Below are 19,043 nucleotides of genomic sequence, written 5' to 3'. Positions count from 1 at the left end.
AGGCAAATTCTGTACACCTGCTTTCTTTATCAGTACATGTCAGACAGTGCCAGATATGCTGTACTTTTTCATTTTTCCTGATCCCCATCAGAATTCCCAGTCTGCATGGTATAATATTCAAAATGAATAAATGTTCAGTTTAATCTTAATGTATATTTTTCATTATTTAGTAGTTCTGTCAATATGTATTGATGAATATTTTTCATTACACAGGAGTTACTTCCCATGGGTTGAGTTGTGAAGTATGCAAAATGAAAGCACACAAACGATGTGCAACCAAGGCAGTAAACAATTGCAAATGGACCACTTTAGCTTCTGTTGGTAAAGATATCATTGAGGATGATGAAGGGGTGAGTTTCAAAAGCAACTGTTATTTCCAATTAGTATTGTCAGCTTATTTATTTTGACAGTTTACTTGAATCTCAAAGTCATAATTCACTACTGCAGATGGTGATGTGTTTTGCAATTGAATGCATAATTTTATAATTTTACCAAAGAAATATTTTTGCTCATTTTGCCTTATTAATGAATTCCAGAACCTGGCTATGCCTCACCAGTGGTTGGAAGGAAACTTGCCTGTCTCTGCCAAATGTGCTGTTTGTGATAAGACTTGTGGCTCTGTTCTAAGGTAAATTATCACACTAGTTTAGTATCATGTAGATTTTACTTATACTACAAATATAGTAATTTTGTTTTATGTCAGTTTATAGTTTTGTCCTGCGTTTCATTTATGTTCTTTTAATGTACTGGCTGCTGTTGTACTTCAGGATTCATTACTGACATCACAGTAGTACATTAGTTTTTCCATAATGGGGTTAGACATAAAGTGAATTCTCCACATTTAGGACTTTCCAGGACTTCATTTATGCCTTTCTTCATGAATTTCTTGGTCTTCTTACTGGTTTACCCACTGCTCCTCTTCCTGGTTCAGCAGTTGTCCAAATCACCCCAGTCTTTGAGATTTCTTCCAATTTCCATCTCTGGATTCCACATCTTGCAGCAACTTCCTCATTTGAATCTCAGCATTTTGTAGTCTTGATTCCTTAAAAGTCTCCATTTTCTTTTTCAAGTAGTACTCATTTATCCATTGCACCCCATGGAGGCACCACATACAGAGTGCTTTGCATGGCATGCTGTAGATGTTATTATAGGTTCTTTGCAGAGTCCCTTAGGCTGCAACTGCTTTGTTTTCTGCCCTTTACTTTTCTTCTGTTCATTTTGGTCTCCTCTTATTTAGCCATCCATAGTCTTTTAACTTTGCAATGTTCTGGTTTTCACCTATCCTTTGGACAAACCGAGTGATAGTCTAGAAATTGGACTCACAGATCACATTAAACTAAGATACGGTAATATAAATTATCCACTGCATAGGTATTTAGGGGCTCCATACGTGTTTTATTTCCATGATTTTTGCAGATACTCTTTCATATTTATGCAGTTACTACTCTTGTCTCACTTCTTTCTCTATACCAGATTGACAATCCAGTATGTTGAAAAGATTACAGAAGTGTTCTAGCACATCCAAGGACTCAGCTGTCATTCTTGATGACAACAATATTTATCTCAAATGCCTCTGATAAACTGTACCTGCCACTGTCTTCACTGTAGATCTTGTGTTATGATGTAGTACCATCATTTGCTCAGTGAGTCTTTTCTGTATTGTTTGTTGTCATTGTGGCCATCTAAATGCTTGTTTCGTTAATCTGCCAAATGCCTTCTAAAGATCCACAAATATATCACTTTCTCGTTTTGCCTGTAACTTTATTTTCAGCTTTATATCGACCACATCTGTTTTTTAATTTCTGTGGCATGAAGCCAAAGTAATATTTGTCAACTGTAATGATGTTTTGCAACTTTTCGTGGACTACCTTCTTTGACACTTTCATAGCATGCCTCACCAATCTTATTCTTGTATGCTTTTCACTCAGAATTGCATCTAACCCCATCAGACTTCGCATTTTGTATTGTTTCCATTTTATATCATCATTTGGCTCCAACAGCCTAATTTTAAATTTCAACATGAATTTCTCATATGTTTTATATACTCTGCCACTTGTATATAATTTCTGTCTCTCCTCTTCCACACTGCTATCCCTGCAAGAGTTAAGATTTTTAGCTCAGAGTTATGGGTAAATTTTATTTCACAATTACAGATATTCTGCATAGATTCCTTTTTCCCTCAAATTTTGTGTTGAGATCCTCATTTTTTTTCCTTCAAAAACTTTTTTAGTGCTTCCATCTGTCTTTTTAAATTACATTTTGTGTTGCATATGAAATGGAGGGAACCTGCCCATGAAATATTAGGCTTCTGTCAGCATACACCCCACCTCTGCTTGCTTATGAGGATATAGGTATCATCTAGTCAGTCAAACTTACTATGAAATGTCAGGATCAATTCAGTATCAACTTTGACATATGACCACACAGAAATGTAACAATTTGGACTTCTAATGTGTGGTCATCAAATGACAAATTTTAGAAGCAAGTACTGTATCTTGTTTCACCCTTTAAAAAGGGAACCTTTAAACTCTAGAGTCTAGATGATTCTGGAAAGAGGATTAGAAAGTCACTTTTGTACGACATACAAAAAAAAAAAAATACTAGGTACCAGGTAGGTATATGCTTGTGCCCCTCAGATTCTTGCGTGTCTCACAGCTAACTAAATCACTCCCATGTAGTCTGACTAGTAATTAGTTGCGAGGAAAAGTCGGTTTTATATGAAAAATTGATGATGCCTTCTATAGATTACAGTTTTTCACAATAAACCCATTATTTTTAATAGCCCAGTTGCAGTTTATGTCTGGCAAGTTTCCCATATCTAGCTGATGGAGAATTAGTGATCCATTTTTTGGCTTTTGGAGTTGTATAAAATACTGTAATCAAATTCCTGGCTCAAAATGTGAACAGAGTGTGTGTTTGTGTGACAGAAACTCAGGTATGTAAATGTGACCAATCATAAAAGTTTTGTAATTTATACACTTAAGGTATGGCCTGACACTATAAGGCCCTTATATGATATGCGTTTGCTTTCTGAAATTATGGTCAAATGAGATTTGATTCAAATTTTCATTTTTCCTTATTCAAACAGCTTAAAATTCTGTACTTATAAACGGAAAAAATCAACCTATTAGTTTATGCAGTTTATGTTAGAAGAAAACTGACAATTTTTCCTAATAATTAATGTGAAAATGTTGAAGCCCAAAATATTTTATTCCCTTGGTGAAAGTATTTACAAGGGTAAAGTGAATTTAATTAATATTTAACTCGTGTTAGTGCTGAGTACTACTGTAATTTTTGGGGAGTTACCTGAGTGAGTTTTGAGTAAACTTTTCATGCATCACTGGAAAGTGGCTTTTCGTGTTATTAATATATCTCACTCTCCTAATGATTGTAATACACATGAAAATAAAAAAAATATATTACTAATTTAGTATAGTATAAGGATACCCTCTACCTTCAGTAACATCCTGCCTGAGTCAACTTCCTTCATAAATACAGTAGGTATTGTCTTGTAAGGCATGGGTTTATTTCTTCATACAAACGCACAAAATTCTTTCAGTTCAATTTCAAGTTTCCATCTCCTCCCATTGAATGAATTGGTAGAAGACTCACTCAGATGCACAGCTTTTAAAGTGACTGGAGAGTAAAAAAATGTAGTAGTATCTTGGTTGAGGTTCATGTCTTGGGAATTTTCAAGCATTGCAAATATCATCTGACATAAATGCTCAAGTTGGGTTTGCCCATGAGGTGCTGATGTAATAAGTATATTAGGGGAAACTTTTAAATCAGTTGAAACAAAATTTATATTGAAGATGGTGAATTTTAATGTAAATTTTTAACAATACTACAGATTGCAAGATTGGAATTTTAATGTAAATTTTTAACAATACTACAGATTGCAAGATTGGCGTTGTTTATGGTGTAGAACGATGGTACACACTGCTTGTCGGCCCCTACATTCTACTCGTTGTCCTTTAGGAATCTGTAAGGTCTCCATAGTCCCACCCACTGCACTCACCACGATAGGTAAGGCTAAATTTACTGTTCTTTTATCATTGCCATTTGTAGCCAGGGTTGTGTTCAATTCATTCTAACAATAAACTTGATAGCTCTAGAAAGAAGAGAAACTCAATCATATATGCACAAGCCAAGTTCCACTGACTTTGTTTGATCCTTCCCACCAAAACTAAGATTCAGATTAATTATAAGTAATGAGTTTGTGATGAAACAAGTATATTTTAAATACATTTTTTTCTCATATTAATTCGTTACTTATAATAAGATTTCTGGCATCCTAGCCTCACCTATTTTTTGCAGCTCACAAACTGTAAAAAAAAAATTCCAATTGCAGCTTGTGCTACATATGTGCAGTACTAGTTGACTATGACTTCCAGTGTCTCTCTCTCTCTCTCTCTCTCTCTCTCTCTCTCTCTCTCTCTCTCTCTCTCTCTCTCTCTCTCTCTCTCTCTTTAAAAATGGATTTAAGAATCTGAGATCATTTGTTGCACATGAACAGGTTAAATACAAGTACAGTAATGGGTTATTATTGAAAAGTGAATTAAAAAAATTATACTTTTTCAGGCACTGATGAAGCATGGGAGGTAACAAGACCCCAGAATTGCTCCCCTTTGCTTGTTTTCGTCAACAGTAAATCAGGGGACAATCAAGGCGTTCGATTTTTAAGACGCTTCAAGCAACTTTTGAACCCAGCACAAGTATTTGATCTCATGAATGGTGGACCAGTTTTGGGGTAAGCTTTTGTTAGTGTTTTAGTTTTAGCAAAATGGATTATGTTCATTGTAAAATATGTTTGCATAGTAAAAAGAAGGATAGTTTATGAAAGAAAGATTTTATTTTTTTACTAGCCAGCTGTTATAAAGTGTGCCAGAAACAGAAGTGCAGTGATCTTGCAGCCATGATTAAAACAAAAGCAAATACAGTTCAGCATTGTTGGGCTTTCTTTTTCTGTATTTATCCAGTGTACAGACTTATTGTATTTCATAATGTCAAAATGATGAGAATAAAGTAAAGTATGCTTTGTTTATTTATTAATTTTTTCCTAGCCAAATCATTGTGCAGGTAAGTTTATATGTAGAAAATTACGAAAAAATTCGTTGTTTAAAAAATTGTATTTTGTGATGTGAAATTATAATATTTGGTAGTTTTATAGGACTCTCATCATTATTCTGGAGAAAAAATCATACCTTTTGATAGAATTTTTAATCTCTGTAGTATGGTGCAGCCTTTAAGCTGTTACAGTATATTCAGTCAAGCTTAATGTTTCCTGTACCATACAGAGTAAAAACCAGACATTTGGAAAGTGTCCCATTATAACTTCTTGCACTGTGTTCCATATAACCAAGTAAGTTTTTCTGAAGAGTGAACTTGAGGCATCTTTAAATGGAAATTCTTACACCCATTTGTTGTGGATCCTACTGTGCTGTAAATTGTGTAATACATGTGTGATTACCACTAACAATTCTTAATGTGACCATAGTTGTTTGGTTTGTCAACTTCCAGGTATTGTTTAATTCAGTTCTTTTTGCCAGGAAAATGCTGTTTATTGGAATATGCATTTCCCAAAGGGTAATTAAATTATGATGGGGTGGGACCAGAATGATTTAGTACTTAAATTTTTATTTAAAGGATTATGTAAGGGTTGAATATTTCAGCAATTGTTTTTTTGTTTTTCAGGTTACGGTTATTCAAGTGCTTCAATCCCTTCAGAATATTAATATGCAGTGGAGATGGTTCTGTAGGATGGGTCCTCACAGAAATTGATAAGCTTCACATGACTGTAAGGGCCTCATTTGACTTTTTTATTTTTTCATTTTTAGGCAAGCTTGTTGCATGCTTTGGTACTGCTAGAAGCATTATTGCATATTTTTAGGATCAGTTTGGCATTTCCTCGCCAGTCATTTATTTTTCACTGATGTAGGTCACAGTTTACAGAATTAGAGTGTCAAAGTGGTCTGCCAACATTTCACTTAGTATTTTTAGTTTTACATAAAAATTGTTTTTCTTAAACATCTAACCAGTTCCTTTAAGATGGCCTGTCCAGCAGAGACTTTTAGTTCTTGTATTTGTAAAGGTAGAATCAGAATTTGCCCAATTCAGTACTCTGCAATACTTACTATCACAAGGACCCTTAAAAATATTGCCATTGAAACCTATCAAGTAGCTTGAGCACCATAAAGCTGTCAAGTGTCTTTAGCCCCATAAAGCAAGCAGGATAACATATAAACATTGTAAACACTGACCTTTTGAGTTTTCAAGGGTTTACAGAACCTTTTTGGCCTCTGTTAGACCTCTTTCGTCTTTTGGCTTCTTCTAATGGAGGTTGCCCTTTTGCCATGTACACTACAAGATGGTGAAAATTTTTTAAAGGAAATTGTTTAACCCTTAAACGCCTATTGGACGTATCATACGTCGACTAAAATTGTCTGTTGGGTGCCGAGTGGACGTACCGTACGTCGACTACAAAAAATTTCAACCTTCGGTCAACTTTGACTTGACTGAAATGGTAAAAAAACGCAATTGTAAGCTAAAACTCTTACATTCTAGTAATATTCAATCATTTACCTTCATTTTGCAACCAATTGGAAGTCTCTAGCACAATATTTCGATTTATGGTGAATTTTTGAAAAAACTTTTTCCTTACGTCGGCCAGAAATTCTTTCGTCACGTTGTCGTAATGTTTGCACTGTTTTATATTAATCGTTACATAAAGTTTTATATATGGAAATGTGCGCAATTTCATGTAGAATACAACAGAAAATAACTCATGGTTGTAGCTTTTATCAGTTTTGAAATATTTTCATATAAATCACAATAACTGCCAAAATTTCAACCTTCGTTAACTTTAACTCGACCGAAATGGTAAAAACGCAATTATAAGCTAAAACTCTTATATTCTAGTAATATTCAATCATGTACCATCATTTTGCAACAAACTGGAAGTCTCTAGCACAATATTTCGATTTATGGTGAATTTCTGAAAAAACAATTTTTCCTTACGTCTGCGCGCGGTAACCCGGCCGAACATCTCGGAAATTCTTTCGTCATGTTGTTATAATGTTTGCATCGTTTTACATTAGTCGTTACATAAACTTTTATATATGAAAATGTGCGCAATTTCATGTAGAATACAACAGAAAATAGCTCATGGTTGTAGCTTTTATCAGTTTTGAAATATTTTCACATAAATCACGATAACTGCCAAAATTTCAACCTTCGGTCAACTTTAACTCGACCGAAATGGTAAAAAAATGCAATTGTAAGCTAAAACTCTTACATTCTAGTAATATTCAATCGTTTACCTTCATTTGGCAATAAATTGGAAGTCTCTAGCACAATATTTCGATTTATGGTGAATTTTTTAAAAAAACATTTTCCTTATGTCTGCGCGGTAACTCGGCCGAACATCTCAGAAATTCTTTCGTCTCGTTGTCGTAATATTTGCACCATTTTATATTAGTCGTTACATAAAGTTTTATATATGAAAATGTGCGCAATTTTATGTAGAATACAACAAAAAATAACTCATTGTTGTAGCTTTTATCAATTTTGAAATATTTTCATATAAATCACGATAAATAGAAAAAATTCGACTTTCGGTCAACTGTAACTCGACCGAAATGGTCGAAAACTGCAATTGTAAGCTAAAACACTTACAGTCTGGTAATATTCAATCAATTAGCTTCATTTTTCAACAAACGGGAAGTCTCTAGCACAATATTTCGATTTATGGTGAATTTTTGAAAAAACATTTTCTTACGTCCACGCATTACGCATTCATGCATCATTTTGTGATAATATTTTCTGTGTTGCTTTGATCGTTTTAAAATTTGTTATATACAAAATCATCGCAATTTAGTGTACAATACAAGTAAAAAAAATTAACTCATTAGCTTTAACCGTTTTGCTTACAGCGATTTGTATACAATTATATACAATTTTTTTTTTTTGCACTCATATATTCCAATATTTATATATGATAATGATATTTTTTTCATTTCTGATGGTTGCATACTAAACTTCAGGCAATGACAAAAAAATGAGCCAAAATGAACTGTTAATCTTAAAAAACTAAGCGTGCTGTGATTTTGAAAAAACTTTTTCCGCTTCAGGGCGCTAACTCACCGAACGCCGCTGGCATACGGGAGACGTTTTTTGTAAATAGGGCTTGGCGTTAAAGGGTTAATCTAGCGGGACATTTGAAGACCACAGATGTGGAGTAATTATAAGTGTTTTTGATTTGAGAAGCACATGAATAATGAATATGCTCACTGTTTTGCAGAACCAGTGTCAGATCGGAGTTTTACCGCTGGGAACTGGAAATGACCTAGCAAGAGTTCTTGGGTGGGGATCAGCATGTGATGATGATACCAATTTACCTCATATCTTGGAGAAATATGAAAGAGCAACAACAAAAATGCTTGATAGGTTAGTATCAATGATATCTGTTCCAAAGAGGTACAAGTCATTCCTCTACACGTGGCATTTTTCTTATTTTTATGAGAAAAATCAAGTCCAGATTCCCAGATTACATCAGTGATCGGTAACTTGTATGTCCTTCCATAATAGGACACTCTCTCTCTCTCTCTTTTGCTAAAAATTCACTTTCTGTGTATCTACTATTTAGTAAGGATTTCCTTACTTTTTTATTGATAGATGGTGTGAGAGAGGTATTGGCAACAAAGGCTCGTGAGTTACAGGAAACATGGGAGTACATGCGATAAAGAGATGAATGTTGCAGTATTTTTACATAGGGATTGCTATGTAATGTTGATGAAACTTGTTGATAGATATATGATGTGGATTATGGTGCAGAAGTTTTCTGGACAAGTGGTTCATCCACAGTTCAGTAGTTAAAAAGTAAATTAACCTCAGAAAACAATGTTCTAACCCACTACTTTGTCCTCAGGCCAAGTCTATAGGTATTCATGTTACTTGACTACTTTTAATTTGTACGTGACTTTTTCAGATTGCATTCTATAAATGTAGCAATTTTTTATTTCCTTTAGGCAGTAGGAGGATCCCTTATAAGCCATAGGAATTATGATCTGAAGCTTTTATTTGCATAAAGTTTTTATGCGTATATTGTAATTAAAATGCTTTTATTACCTGCCATTGACATACAAAGCATAACCACTGGTACAATTAAGCACACACTATATTATCATGAAAACATTTTTTTAAAGAGTAATATTTTTCCAGTGTCAGTTTTGCATGAAATTTAAGAGGTTCTTTTATAACTGTAGTCTTTATTGATGTATTGTACAGTATCACTAACATGTAAATTTTTGGAAAAATTTGGATGTCAGGCATATTTACACTAAATATACATGGAAGCTTAGGAATTCTTTAGTATCTGTATTATGACAACAACCTCTGTTGTGTTTATTGTATAATTTCTTCCTTTTATAATACAGTACCTACAGTAATAGAGAATTTACTTAATTTACTTCATGTGCTAAGGATATAGTAGTGCATCATTGTTTATTTTAGGTGGAGCATCATGAGTTATGTAAGTCATGTCTCTTTAAGTCCGGAACACAAGTTGACTTCTCCGTCTCTGTTGTCTCAAGTAGCTGCATATGAAGATTCTGTCGGTGCTCATTTGGCAACACTGCTTCAGTCAGACCAACACTCAGTTGTCATCTCATCTGCCAAGTAAGATGGTTTCCCTTTATTAAATAATTTTTATTTTTATTTTACACTAATAAGATAATAAGATAACTAAAAATTTTCTTTGAAGGTTTTTTTTTCATGTAGATTGTTTGTGTTAGGTCTTGAATTGTTGGAGCATCATTCTTTGAAATAAAGTGAATAATATACTCTGAAATAAATACAAAACCAGTTATTTCAAATACAGTATACTTATATCTTCGGAAGTCTCAAATTAAGCATTTAACCTTTGCTAGGGGAAAGAAGGAAACTGCAAGGCTCTGTAATTTAAGTCAGGCCTGTGTTTCAGTCTCATCTTGCTACTCTGAACTTACCTTCAGATAATTGCAAATAAACTAGTTAGCTAGTGTTAATGATTAATACACTTACCTTTGTGTTTACAAACATGGCAGATCCTTTATTCATACCAGAAGAGGGGGCCCTGATCAAGATTTTAAAACTTTTGCATAGACAAACTGTCCACTTCATCCCTCCTCATGCTCTCGTTGGCTAAGTACTATGCTTGAATCTTGTTCATGGAACTGGCAGTGCTCTGAAGCATTGTCTGGCTTATCCAGAATCTCAAGCTTAGCTGAGAAGCAAAGCCCCTTTCTGGTTATCTTGGAAGATGGGAGCCCCATCAAAACATACACAGATACAATTCAGAAAAGAGGTCCAAAAAACATAGGGAACAGAGGAAACAGTGGTTAAGTTTGCAAATGTAAATGAGAATTGACTAGACAATACCAAGACTGATTAAGTTTGTTTATGTCTTGAGTGCATCAGCCAAGTGAATTTGAGCATAACTAGCTTACTTTTTGGTTATCATAAATTGTCATGACTTAGAAAAGTCTAGCCTAATGTTATAGTTTATATAGTTATTGATCAGACTGGAGAGAGGTTATCCATGTATTCATATATGATTTATGATAAAGTTAAGTATGGTAGTAATGTTGTAAAAGTTAATATGCAGTTCCCAACCACCAACCATTTTAAAATCCAATTTCATGTGGGACCTAAACAGATTTAGAGTCCAGGAAAACCTGTGATGGCTTTTGTAAGTATCAGTCAGGAAAGGTTACGTGTTATTATGGTTTATAGCACTATTTTGGAACCTGCGCCATATTTTTTTTATTATAGTGACCATCGTTAAACTGTTCTTATTGTATATGAGGTGTATTGAGGTAGACATACAGTGGAAGAATTGTACGGTCTTTCCTTGATTATGAAATGTGTGGATGTCAGTGGTTACATTTTTTAAAGGTTGTAGTACTGTAGTATTTTTTGGTTATAATGACAAATTTTTTTCCTGACAGGGTTTTGTGTGAAACTATAAAGTCATTAATAATGAAAGTAGGCAAGAGTTGGAGTGAAGTATCAGGCATCGCAGGTGAAGGAGGCTCAGCAGACACAACTGTGGTGGATGATTCGCTTTCACCAAGTGTGTGACTCTCAGTGATAAGCTGGACTTGCTCCTCCGTTGCATTGCACGAGGAGAGTCTTGCATCCATGGCATCTGTTAGTACAAATACTCAAGAGGACTCTTCTGTTGTAGATGAGGTATGAGTTATATTTACTTTAATACAGAGTTCATGTCCTAATATTCAATAAATAAAACGACATGAATTAATTGAAATGACGTGAAAGATTGAGACACACAGTATGTTAACATAGTATGACCGAACAGTATTGTGTAAGATCATATAGACTAATTTATGAGAATAGTTCAGCAAACAGGTATGAATCCTTTCATTTGACCTTATCCTTAGGTCTTTTTGCTTATACTTTCAAGGTTAAGTGTATTATTAACCCTTAAACGCCAACTGGACGTATCGTAAGTCGAATAAAATTGTCTGTTGGGTGCCGAGTGGACGTATGGTACGTCGACTACAAAAAGTTTTTTTTAAATATTCGCGGAAAAATAGTTATAGGCCTAGTTTGCGAAAGATTTTAAATCACATGCCTTAAGGATGCAAGGAGTTCATGGATCACGCTGTTGTTTTGTTTACAAGCGTTACCCAGCCGCGCATGGGCGAATTTCTTTCTTCTCGCACTACAGAGCATCAGCGACGCATCTCAGAAATTCTTTCGTCACTTTGTCGTAATTTTTGCACCGTTTTATATTAACCGTTACATAAAGTTTTATATATGAAAATGTGTGGAATTTCATGTAGAATACAACAAAAACAACCCATGGTTGTAGCTTTTGTAAGTTTTGAAATATTTTCATATAAATCACGATAAGTGCCAAAATTTCAACCTTCGGTCAACTTTGACTTGACTGAAATGGTCGAAAACCGCAATTGTAAGCTAAAACTCTTACATTCTAGTAATATTCAAACATTTACCTTCATTTTGCAACAAATTGGAAGTCTCTAGCACAATATTTCGATTTATGGTGAATTTTTGAAAAAAACTTTTTCCTTACATCCGCGCAGTAACTCGGCTGAAAATCTCAGAAATTCTTTCGTCACTTTGTCATAATTTTTGCACCGTTTTATATTAGTCGTTACATAAAGTTTTATATGTGAAAATGTGTGCAATTTCATGTAAAATACAACAAAAAACAACCCATGGTTGTAGCTTTTATCAGTTTTGAAATATTTTCATATAAATCACGATAAGTGCCAAAATTTCAACTTTCAGTAAACTTTGACTCGACTGAAATGATCGAAAACGCAATTGTAAGCTAAAACTCTTACATTCTAGTAATATTCAATCATTTACCTTCATTTTGCAACAAATGGGAAGTTTCTAGCACAATATTCCGATTTATGTTGAATTTTTGAAAAAAACTTTTTCCTTACCTCCGCACGCGGTAACTCGGCCGAAAATCTTAGAAACATTTCGTCACTTTGTCGTAATGTTTGCACTGTTTTATATTAGGCATTACATAAAGTGTTATACATGAAAATGTGTGCAATTTTATGTAGAATACAACAAAAAATAACTCATGGTTGTAGCTTGTATTAGTTTTGAAATATTTTCATATAAATCACGATAAGTGCCAAAATTTAAACCTACGGTCAACTTTAACTCGACCGAAATGGTCAAAAAATGTAATTGTAACCTAAAACTCTTACATTCTAGTAACATTCAATCATTTACCTTCATTTTGCAACAAATGGGAAGTCTCTAGCACAATATTTCAATTTATGGTGAATTTTTGAAAAAACTTTTTCCTTCCCGCCGCGCGCGGTAACTCTGCTGAAAATCTCAGAATTTCTTTAGTTACCTTGTCGTAATTTTCGCACCGTTTTATATTAGGCCTTACATAAAGTATTCTACATGAAAATGTGTGCAATATCATGTAGAATACAACAAAAAATAACTCATTGTTGTAGCTTTTATCAGTTTTGAAATATTTTCATATAAATTACGATAAATAGAAAAAATTCGACCTTCGGTCAACTTTAACTCGACTGAAATGGTCGAAAACTGCAATTGTAAGCTAAAACACTTAGAGTCTAGTAATATTAAAAAAAATTACCTTCATTTTGCAACAAACGGGAAGTCTCTAGCACAATATTTCGATTTATGGTGAATTGTTGAAAAAACTTGTTTTTACGTCCGTGCGTTACGAATTCATGCATCATTTTGTGATAATATTTTCTCTGTGTTGCTTTGATCATTTTACAATTTGTTATATACCAAAATCATCGCACTTTAGTGTACAATACAACGAAAAAAAAATAATTCATTAGCTTTAACCGTTTTGCTCACAGCGCGATTTGTATACAATTATATATGAATTTTTTTTTTTTGTGCTGTCATATATTCCAATATTTATATATGATATTTTTTTCCATTTCTGATGGTTGCGTACTAAACTTCAGGCAATGACAAAAAAAGGAGCCAAAAATGAACTCTTAATCTTAAAAACTAAGCGTGCTGTGATTTTTTGAAAAAAACTTTTTTTCCGCTTCGGCGCTAACTCCCGAACGCTGCCGGCATACGACAGACACTTTTGTAAGTAGAGGCTCGGCCTTTAAGGGTTAATATATATACCTTTATACACTGGGATAATCTTACCATTCTTTGTTTGGATATTAATGAAATGAAATGCTGAGTTGGACGGAAGTATGGGAAATGAACGAACAGTATCTTGGAAGTTCTTTAACATTATGATTAATAAGAACACTTCAATGGAGAGGTGTGTTGATTTTAATTCAGCATCTACTGAGATCTCATTGTACCAACTGCAATTTTATTATAGTATTTGTTTCATATGTTGGTCAGTGTATCTTAGGGAATGCAGATGAGATCTAAATAGGTATCAGAAGAAAAATTTCAAGGCTGTGATATCATAGATCCAAAATGACAATCATAGATCCAAAATGGCAGCATTAGCCATCTCTTGTGGTTAACTGCCGGAGGATTGACTGGTCTGCCTTCTGAAGGGTCTTTGCAGTGTCCCTTCAGTCCCAACCTTATTTCCTTACACCTTTTCTTTTTGTCTGTTCCCTTTGGTATCCTCTTTCTTAGCCGTCCAACCCTTTAACCATTCTTGCTCTAATTTGCACTACTCTTTTAAGAAGAAATCCATTGGTCATACCCCATGAATCCAAAGACATGACTCGCTGAGGCCACTAAACTTATTTATGATCATGATAATAGCATTAGGGTTGTCACGTGAACCACAAAAGCTAACCTAAATGATATTCCAGCTCTGCCTTTTGCTCAAAAGGACAATTTTCTGTGTCCTGCGAGGACCGTTAAATTTGTCTGTTTCCTCATCTGTTCGTGTGTATGAGTTGTCATAATCAGTGAGTGGATAAAAACCATCTTTCTTATTTGTTACAGCAGTTCATTTCTCATTCTTTTTCTGCTGCATCCAGAGAGACCCTTGCTCTGCTCAATTTGGAGCTCTCTGTCATCCTTAGAGCTGGCTCCTGTTGTCAAAGGACCTGAGGTGTTAATGTTTTATCTTTGGCAAGTCACAAAAGACTTGATTTGTCGTTAAGGTCCATCAGCACAGCAGACCATCAGTTTCACTGGGAGGGATTTGGATTACTCATCTTCATTCTCTTCATGATCATTCCTCATTTATCTGGCATATTTTAGGTGTTTAGTTCGTGGAGTACCAGCTTTGATGCCTTTTGTAGCTGGAGAGTGTTCTCCCTTGAGTTCATCTTCCATTGGAGACCCTTTAATTAAGAAAGTGCCCATTATATGGAGAATTCTTTCACTTGAAAATTTGTTATTTATGGATTCCCTCTTTATCTAGGAGTTTTTTGCCAACACCTGGTCTTTATCCTGGACTGAACTTCTGGCAGCCATGTCCTCCGTTTCTTGATCTCATCTGCATTATTGTCTCTCATAGATGGTGATTTATCTGTTTATGGTTAATGGTTTTGTAATAATTAATAGTGTTTTTACAGTAAAACAAGTTTTTAAACGTTCCCATTAATAATAGCATCCTGTGCCTTTGTCCCAGTCCTGCTCTCTGTAGATGGAGAATGAAATCTGCATCAATTCATGGCTTTGAGGAGTTAGCGGGGCATGCATAGTGGGATCTCTCTTTGTAATGCTTTCTTCTATGTGCCTGGATGCATTATGCACAGCTAAAGGCTATTTGTGATGATGGAGTTTGTGTAAAAACTTGATTTATTGTAAAAACAGTTTTTAGGGTTAGCCATACCTCTGACTCAAAATGATCCAAAATCGGTGTAACGAGTTTTGTATTATGTGAGAGATTTTAAAGTTAGGATTATTAGTTAAATAACAGTGTTGAAATTGTTTTAGCAGAGCTATGTTGATAACTTTATTTGTGTATTATTGTAATCTCAACTTAGTGGACTTTATACTTACCAGCTACCATATTGTGACAATTTTTCCGTATGGTACCATTTTAGATGTGATACATTTGTAGACATATCTCTAATATTGATTGTTAGGTGTAAAATACAGATTAGTTTAGGTTAAGAACTATGTGGAATTACTGTTAACCATAAGATCTGAAACATATTCAAGTGCAAGCTATAATATAGGGTCTTTTTTACTTATCAGAAATGCCAGACAGTAGAGAGTCTGTTAAGTTTAGCTTCTACTTTAATTACTATTTTCCATTTATTATATATGTCTAATATTACTTTGCAGAGTCCCGAAACAAGCCTAGATCTAGATAGTGAGGATAAAGTTAGTTTAGAAAAAGAAGAAAAGAACACTTCCAACACACAACATCGGAAAAGACACAAAAGGGTGAGTGTCATAACAAATGACCATGGTTTGAATTTTGTAGAAGTTGGAGTATCCAGTGTTTCATGATTTTTCAGTAAATTTAAATATTTTATATTTATAGTGTGTGTTGAACATATTACATACAAGTTTTTTCTGCCATTTCATGTTTGATTTTTAGTATGATGATGGAATTTTCTCTTCTAATGAGTTAGTTGAACAATAATTGAAGGGAGAAGAAGGAGTAAAATGTAGTGTGTGTTTCACAAGAGAATATAAGAAATAATTTCCTGTGAAAGTAATATTTCAGATAATTCTTGAGTGTTTTATTAGTTGTCTTTAATGGATTTTGCATAATTATAACATTGTAAGGGAAGAGTGATGCATCACTCCCAACTTTGTGCTTGATTAGTAGTTTAATATGCTACTAAAATGTAAGATGTGAGTCTTTCATCATGAATTGCTAATATCATTTGGAAAGTTTTCAAATGATGACCCTGTTGTCAGGCTATTGTAATCTTATTGATAATATGCTCTTCGCTCTTCTTTTGAGATGGATTAGAGATCTTTTTTCTGTACCTCGCTTTGAGTTTTTAATACATTAGGCTTAGTTCATTTCTTCACACAGTTTGTTTGCTCAGGCTGTATAGGGACAAGTTAATTGAAGTGAATTTTGAGATAAATTTTTGGGACTATGCTTTTTTAAAAACTGTTTCAATTTACTTTCCTTTAAGAGAAGATTCACGCTCATTTTTTAACGTATTCTGCCTTTCAAATACATTTAAGATTCTTTTAGAGGGGTGTTGACTTTTCACGTAATATGTTTTAATTTCAGAAACATCTAATTGAAAGGGATGCCTTAATGTCCCGAGCAAACAGTTTGAAGAAAGCTGTGAGAGAAATCATTGAGCACACAGAGAAAATGCTGGATGATCAGAATGAGCAGACGGCGGCAAGAAAACCTCCTGATATAAAGCTGCAACTTTCAGAGGATGAAGGGGGTGAGAAAAGCTATGATGGAGCCAGTGCACAAGGACCAGGATTACAGGTAAATTTATCCCTTTTATTAGTGAAGCTATTATTATATTTAAATCAGTATGAAGAGGTGAAGCTAAAAATTGAAGGTGTTACAATGATTATAGAGCAGTAACAGTATTCATAATCGCATCTTGGTGTATGGGAAATTTTCTTCTAAGCATATTCAGGGTAATATACATTTTTAGGCTTTTGCATAAATTGTGTAAGATTGCATGTATATTATTTTATAGTGATTTTTCAAATTGTGTGATATTATTGATTATAAGTTAGTTTTATAAGTTAGTCGTTATTTTATTTTTATTTTCTGCGTTATCGAAATGGTATGGGCATTACAAAATGTATAAAAAGCACATGTTTAATTTTATAAGACATTTTTATAGCAAAGCATTCTTTATGTTTAAAAAGTATCTGTTCTTGTGATGTCACAGGAAGTGACGTCATAGGACGGAAATGGCAGGAGGGAGAAAAAATGTAAACAAATGCGGGCGGGAGTGTAGAGAGAGCTCTCTGAAGGTTAGGTTGATAAAGATGGGTTGTAAGTCTGTTTCGTGGTTTTTGTTGTCGTAAGCTGGATTGCATAGTGAAAGAAGAACAATGTGAACAGGTGGGTGGATCGCATAATTGAATAATTTTCGGACAGGTTAGGCTAGGAAAATTTTCAATTATATCCTAAAGATTGAGAGAGACACCCTAATATCGGGATAAGTTTTAGAACACTTTGGCTGCCTGTATATTTGGGCACAACTTAGCATAGATACAAAATAAAACAGTATACAGTATTCCAAGACCTAGGAGATATTTTTATTAATTATACAAAGACCTCTCTCAGGAGTAAAGCACATGGCAAGCCAGCTTATGTATGGCATTTGGCCAAGAAGAATATGGTTTATGCATTCAGGAATCTAAGTATATTTACTGCAGTAAGGTACACCTCTCTTAATTGAAAAGTGTAATGTGTATCTTTATAAAGTGGAAAAAGAGAGAACATTCTGAGAAACAGGACAAAAGACTTAAACTATTAGTATTAGACCAGAATTGACTTTTGCCTGTTAAGGATCAAAAGTAGATACAGCAACACAAGCCAAAAAGAGTCTCCTAAGAAAGTACTAACCAGATCAGTCCAAAGCCAGAGGAATATCAGATTTGTCCAGAAAAACTACAATTCTGCAAAAAAAAAAAAAAGCAAGATAATTGAATTTCTGGACAGTAATAGTTTGTTACATATCCTACAGTGAAAGGGGAAGCACCAGTGTTTTAGCTAAACAAAGAGGCCGAGCCAGTGGATGCCTGTCTCTCAAAAATATGATTTCATAATTCTTCCGTGTTGAAAGGATTATCACATGTAGCTATTCCATTTGTCTCATTGGACACAAGCAAAAAAAAGTGTTATTGCTGCATTATGAAAAAACTACTATAGAGATCAGAAAAGAGGCTGGCATATGGGTCATACTGCAACCAGTTTCTGAGTCTTTGGAATTGCTAAAAACACTTCCAGACATTATAAGAATGGTGGTTAGACTTCCTTAGAATCATCTTCAATAATTCAGTGGGCCTCAGAGCCAAATGGGATGAATTTAAAGTAATGATATGGGATTTATCCTCTTGTTCTATTGTACTTCAGTGGGGAACTCGCTTAGTACAATGAAAAACTGAGCAATGATGCTGTGATAGTTTTCTACCCAAGCAGGTGTTTCCTTACTACCAAGGCCACATCAGAGCATCCAGACAAAGACTGGACCTCTGTAGATCTTCTTCTGCCTTTTTTTTATTGATACATCGTTGACAATCTAATTGCATTTCAGCATTATATTGCGTGATCTCATGCAGTTCCACTGTTGTTTTCATTGTTTCTCTGACTATTCTACAGGTGTTCCTTGTTTGCACTGACTGGCATGGTTTTCCACCCTCCTTTCATTTGCTATTTTACTAATTGCTCTTTGGGCTAATTTGCAGGTGTTCCTTTGTTAACAAACAGCCCTTCTGGGTTTCACTAATCTAGAGATGGCTGTCCCTTTTGATTACTTACGACTCATTTATATGTCAAGTAAAGGTCCATCCCCAGAGTCATATATGACACTTTGATGCATCTGTTAACTCGCCATATTGACCTTTTATTTTTTGTGTTTGCCTCTTTTGAGCATATCAGAAAAGTGCAGGAT

The 19,043-nt window shown here is 34.3% G+C and overlaps 1 protein-coding gene across 1 annotated transcript in view; it reads left to right on the top strand.

Annotated features, from left to right (window-relative positions):
* LOC136847832 (diacylglycerol kinase delta) overlaps window positions 1-19,043 on the top strand; it is a 54,796-nt gene that overhangs the window by 4,396 nt on the left and 31,357 nt on the right. Inside the window, 12 exon segments of the mRNA XM_067119778.1 lie at window positions 214-350; window positions 537-628; window positions 3,896-4,026; window positions 4,582-4,750; window positions 5,695-5,797; window positions 8,300-8,445; window positions 9,511-9,675; window positions 10,986-11,104; window positions 11,107-11,150; window positions 11,152-11,229; window positions 15,769-15,870; window positions 16,682-16,894. Of these exon segments, the coding sequence (XP_066975879.1) occupies window positions 214-350; window positions 537-628; window positions 3,896-4,026; window positions 4,582-4,750; window positions 5,695-5,797; window positions 8,300-8,445; window positions 9,511-9,675; window positions 10,986-11,104; window positions 11,107-11,150; window positions 11,152-11,229; window positions 15,769-15,870; window positions 16,682-16,894 (1,499 nt within the window).

Source organism: Macrobrachium rosenbergii, chromosome 17, assembly GCF_040412425.1.
Source record: "Macrobrachium rosenbergii isolate ZJJX-2024 chromosome 17, ASM4041242v1, whole genome shotgun sequence".
Taxonomy (NCBI): domain Eukaryota; kingdom Metazoa; phylum Arthropoda; class Malacostraca; order Decapoda; family Palaemonidae; genus Macrobrachium; species Macrobrachium rosenbergii.
Note: the sequence above shows the minus strand (reverse complement) of the source record. Positions and strands in the feature narration are given on the sequence as shown.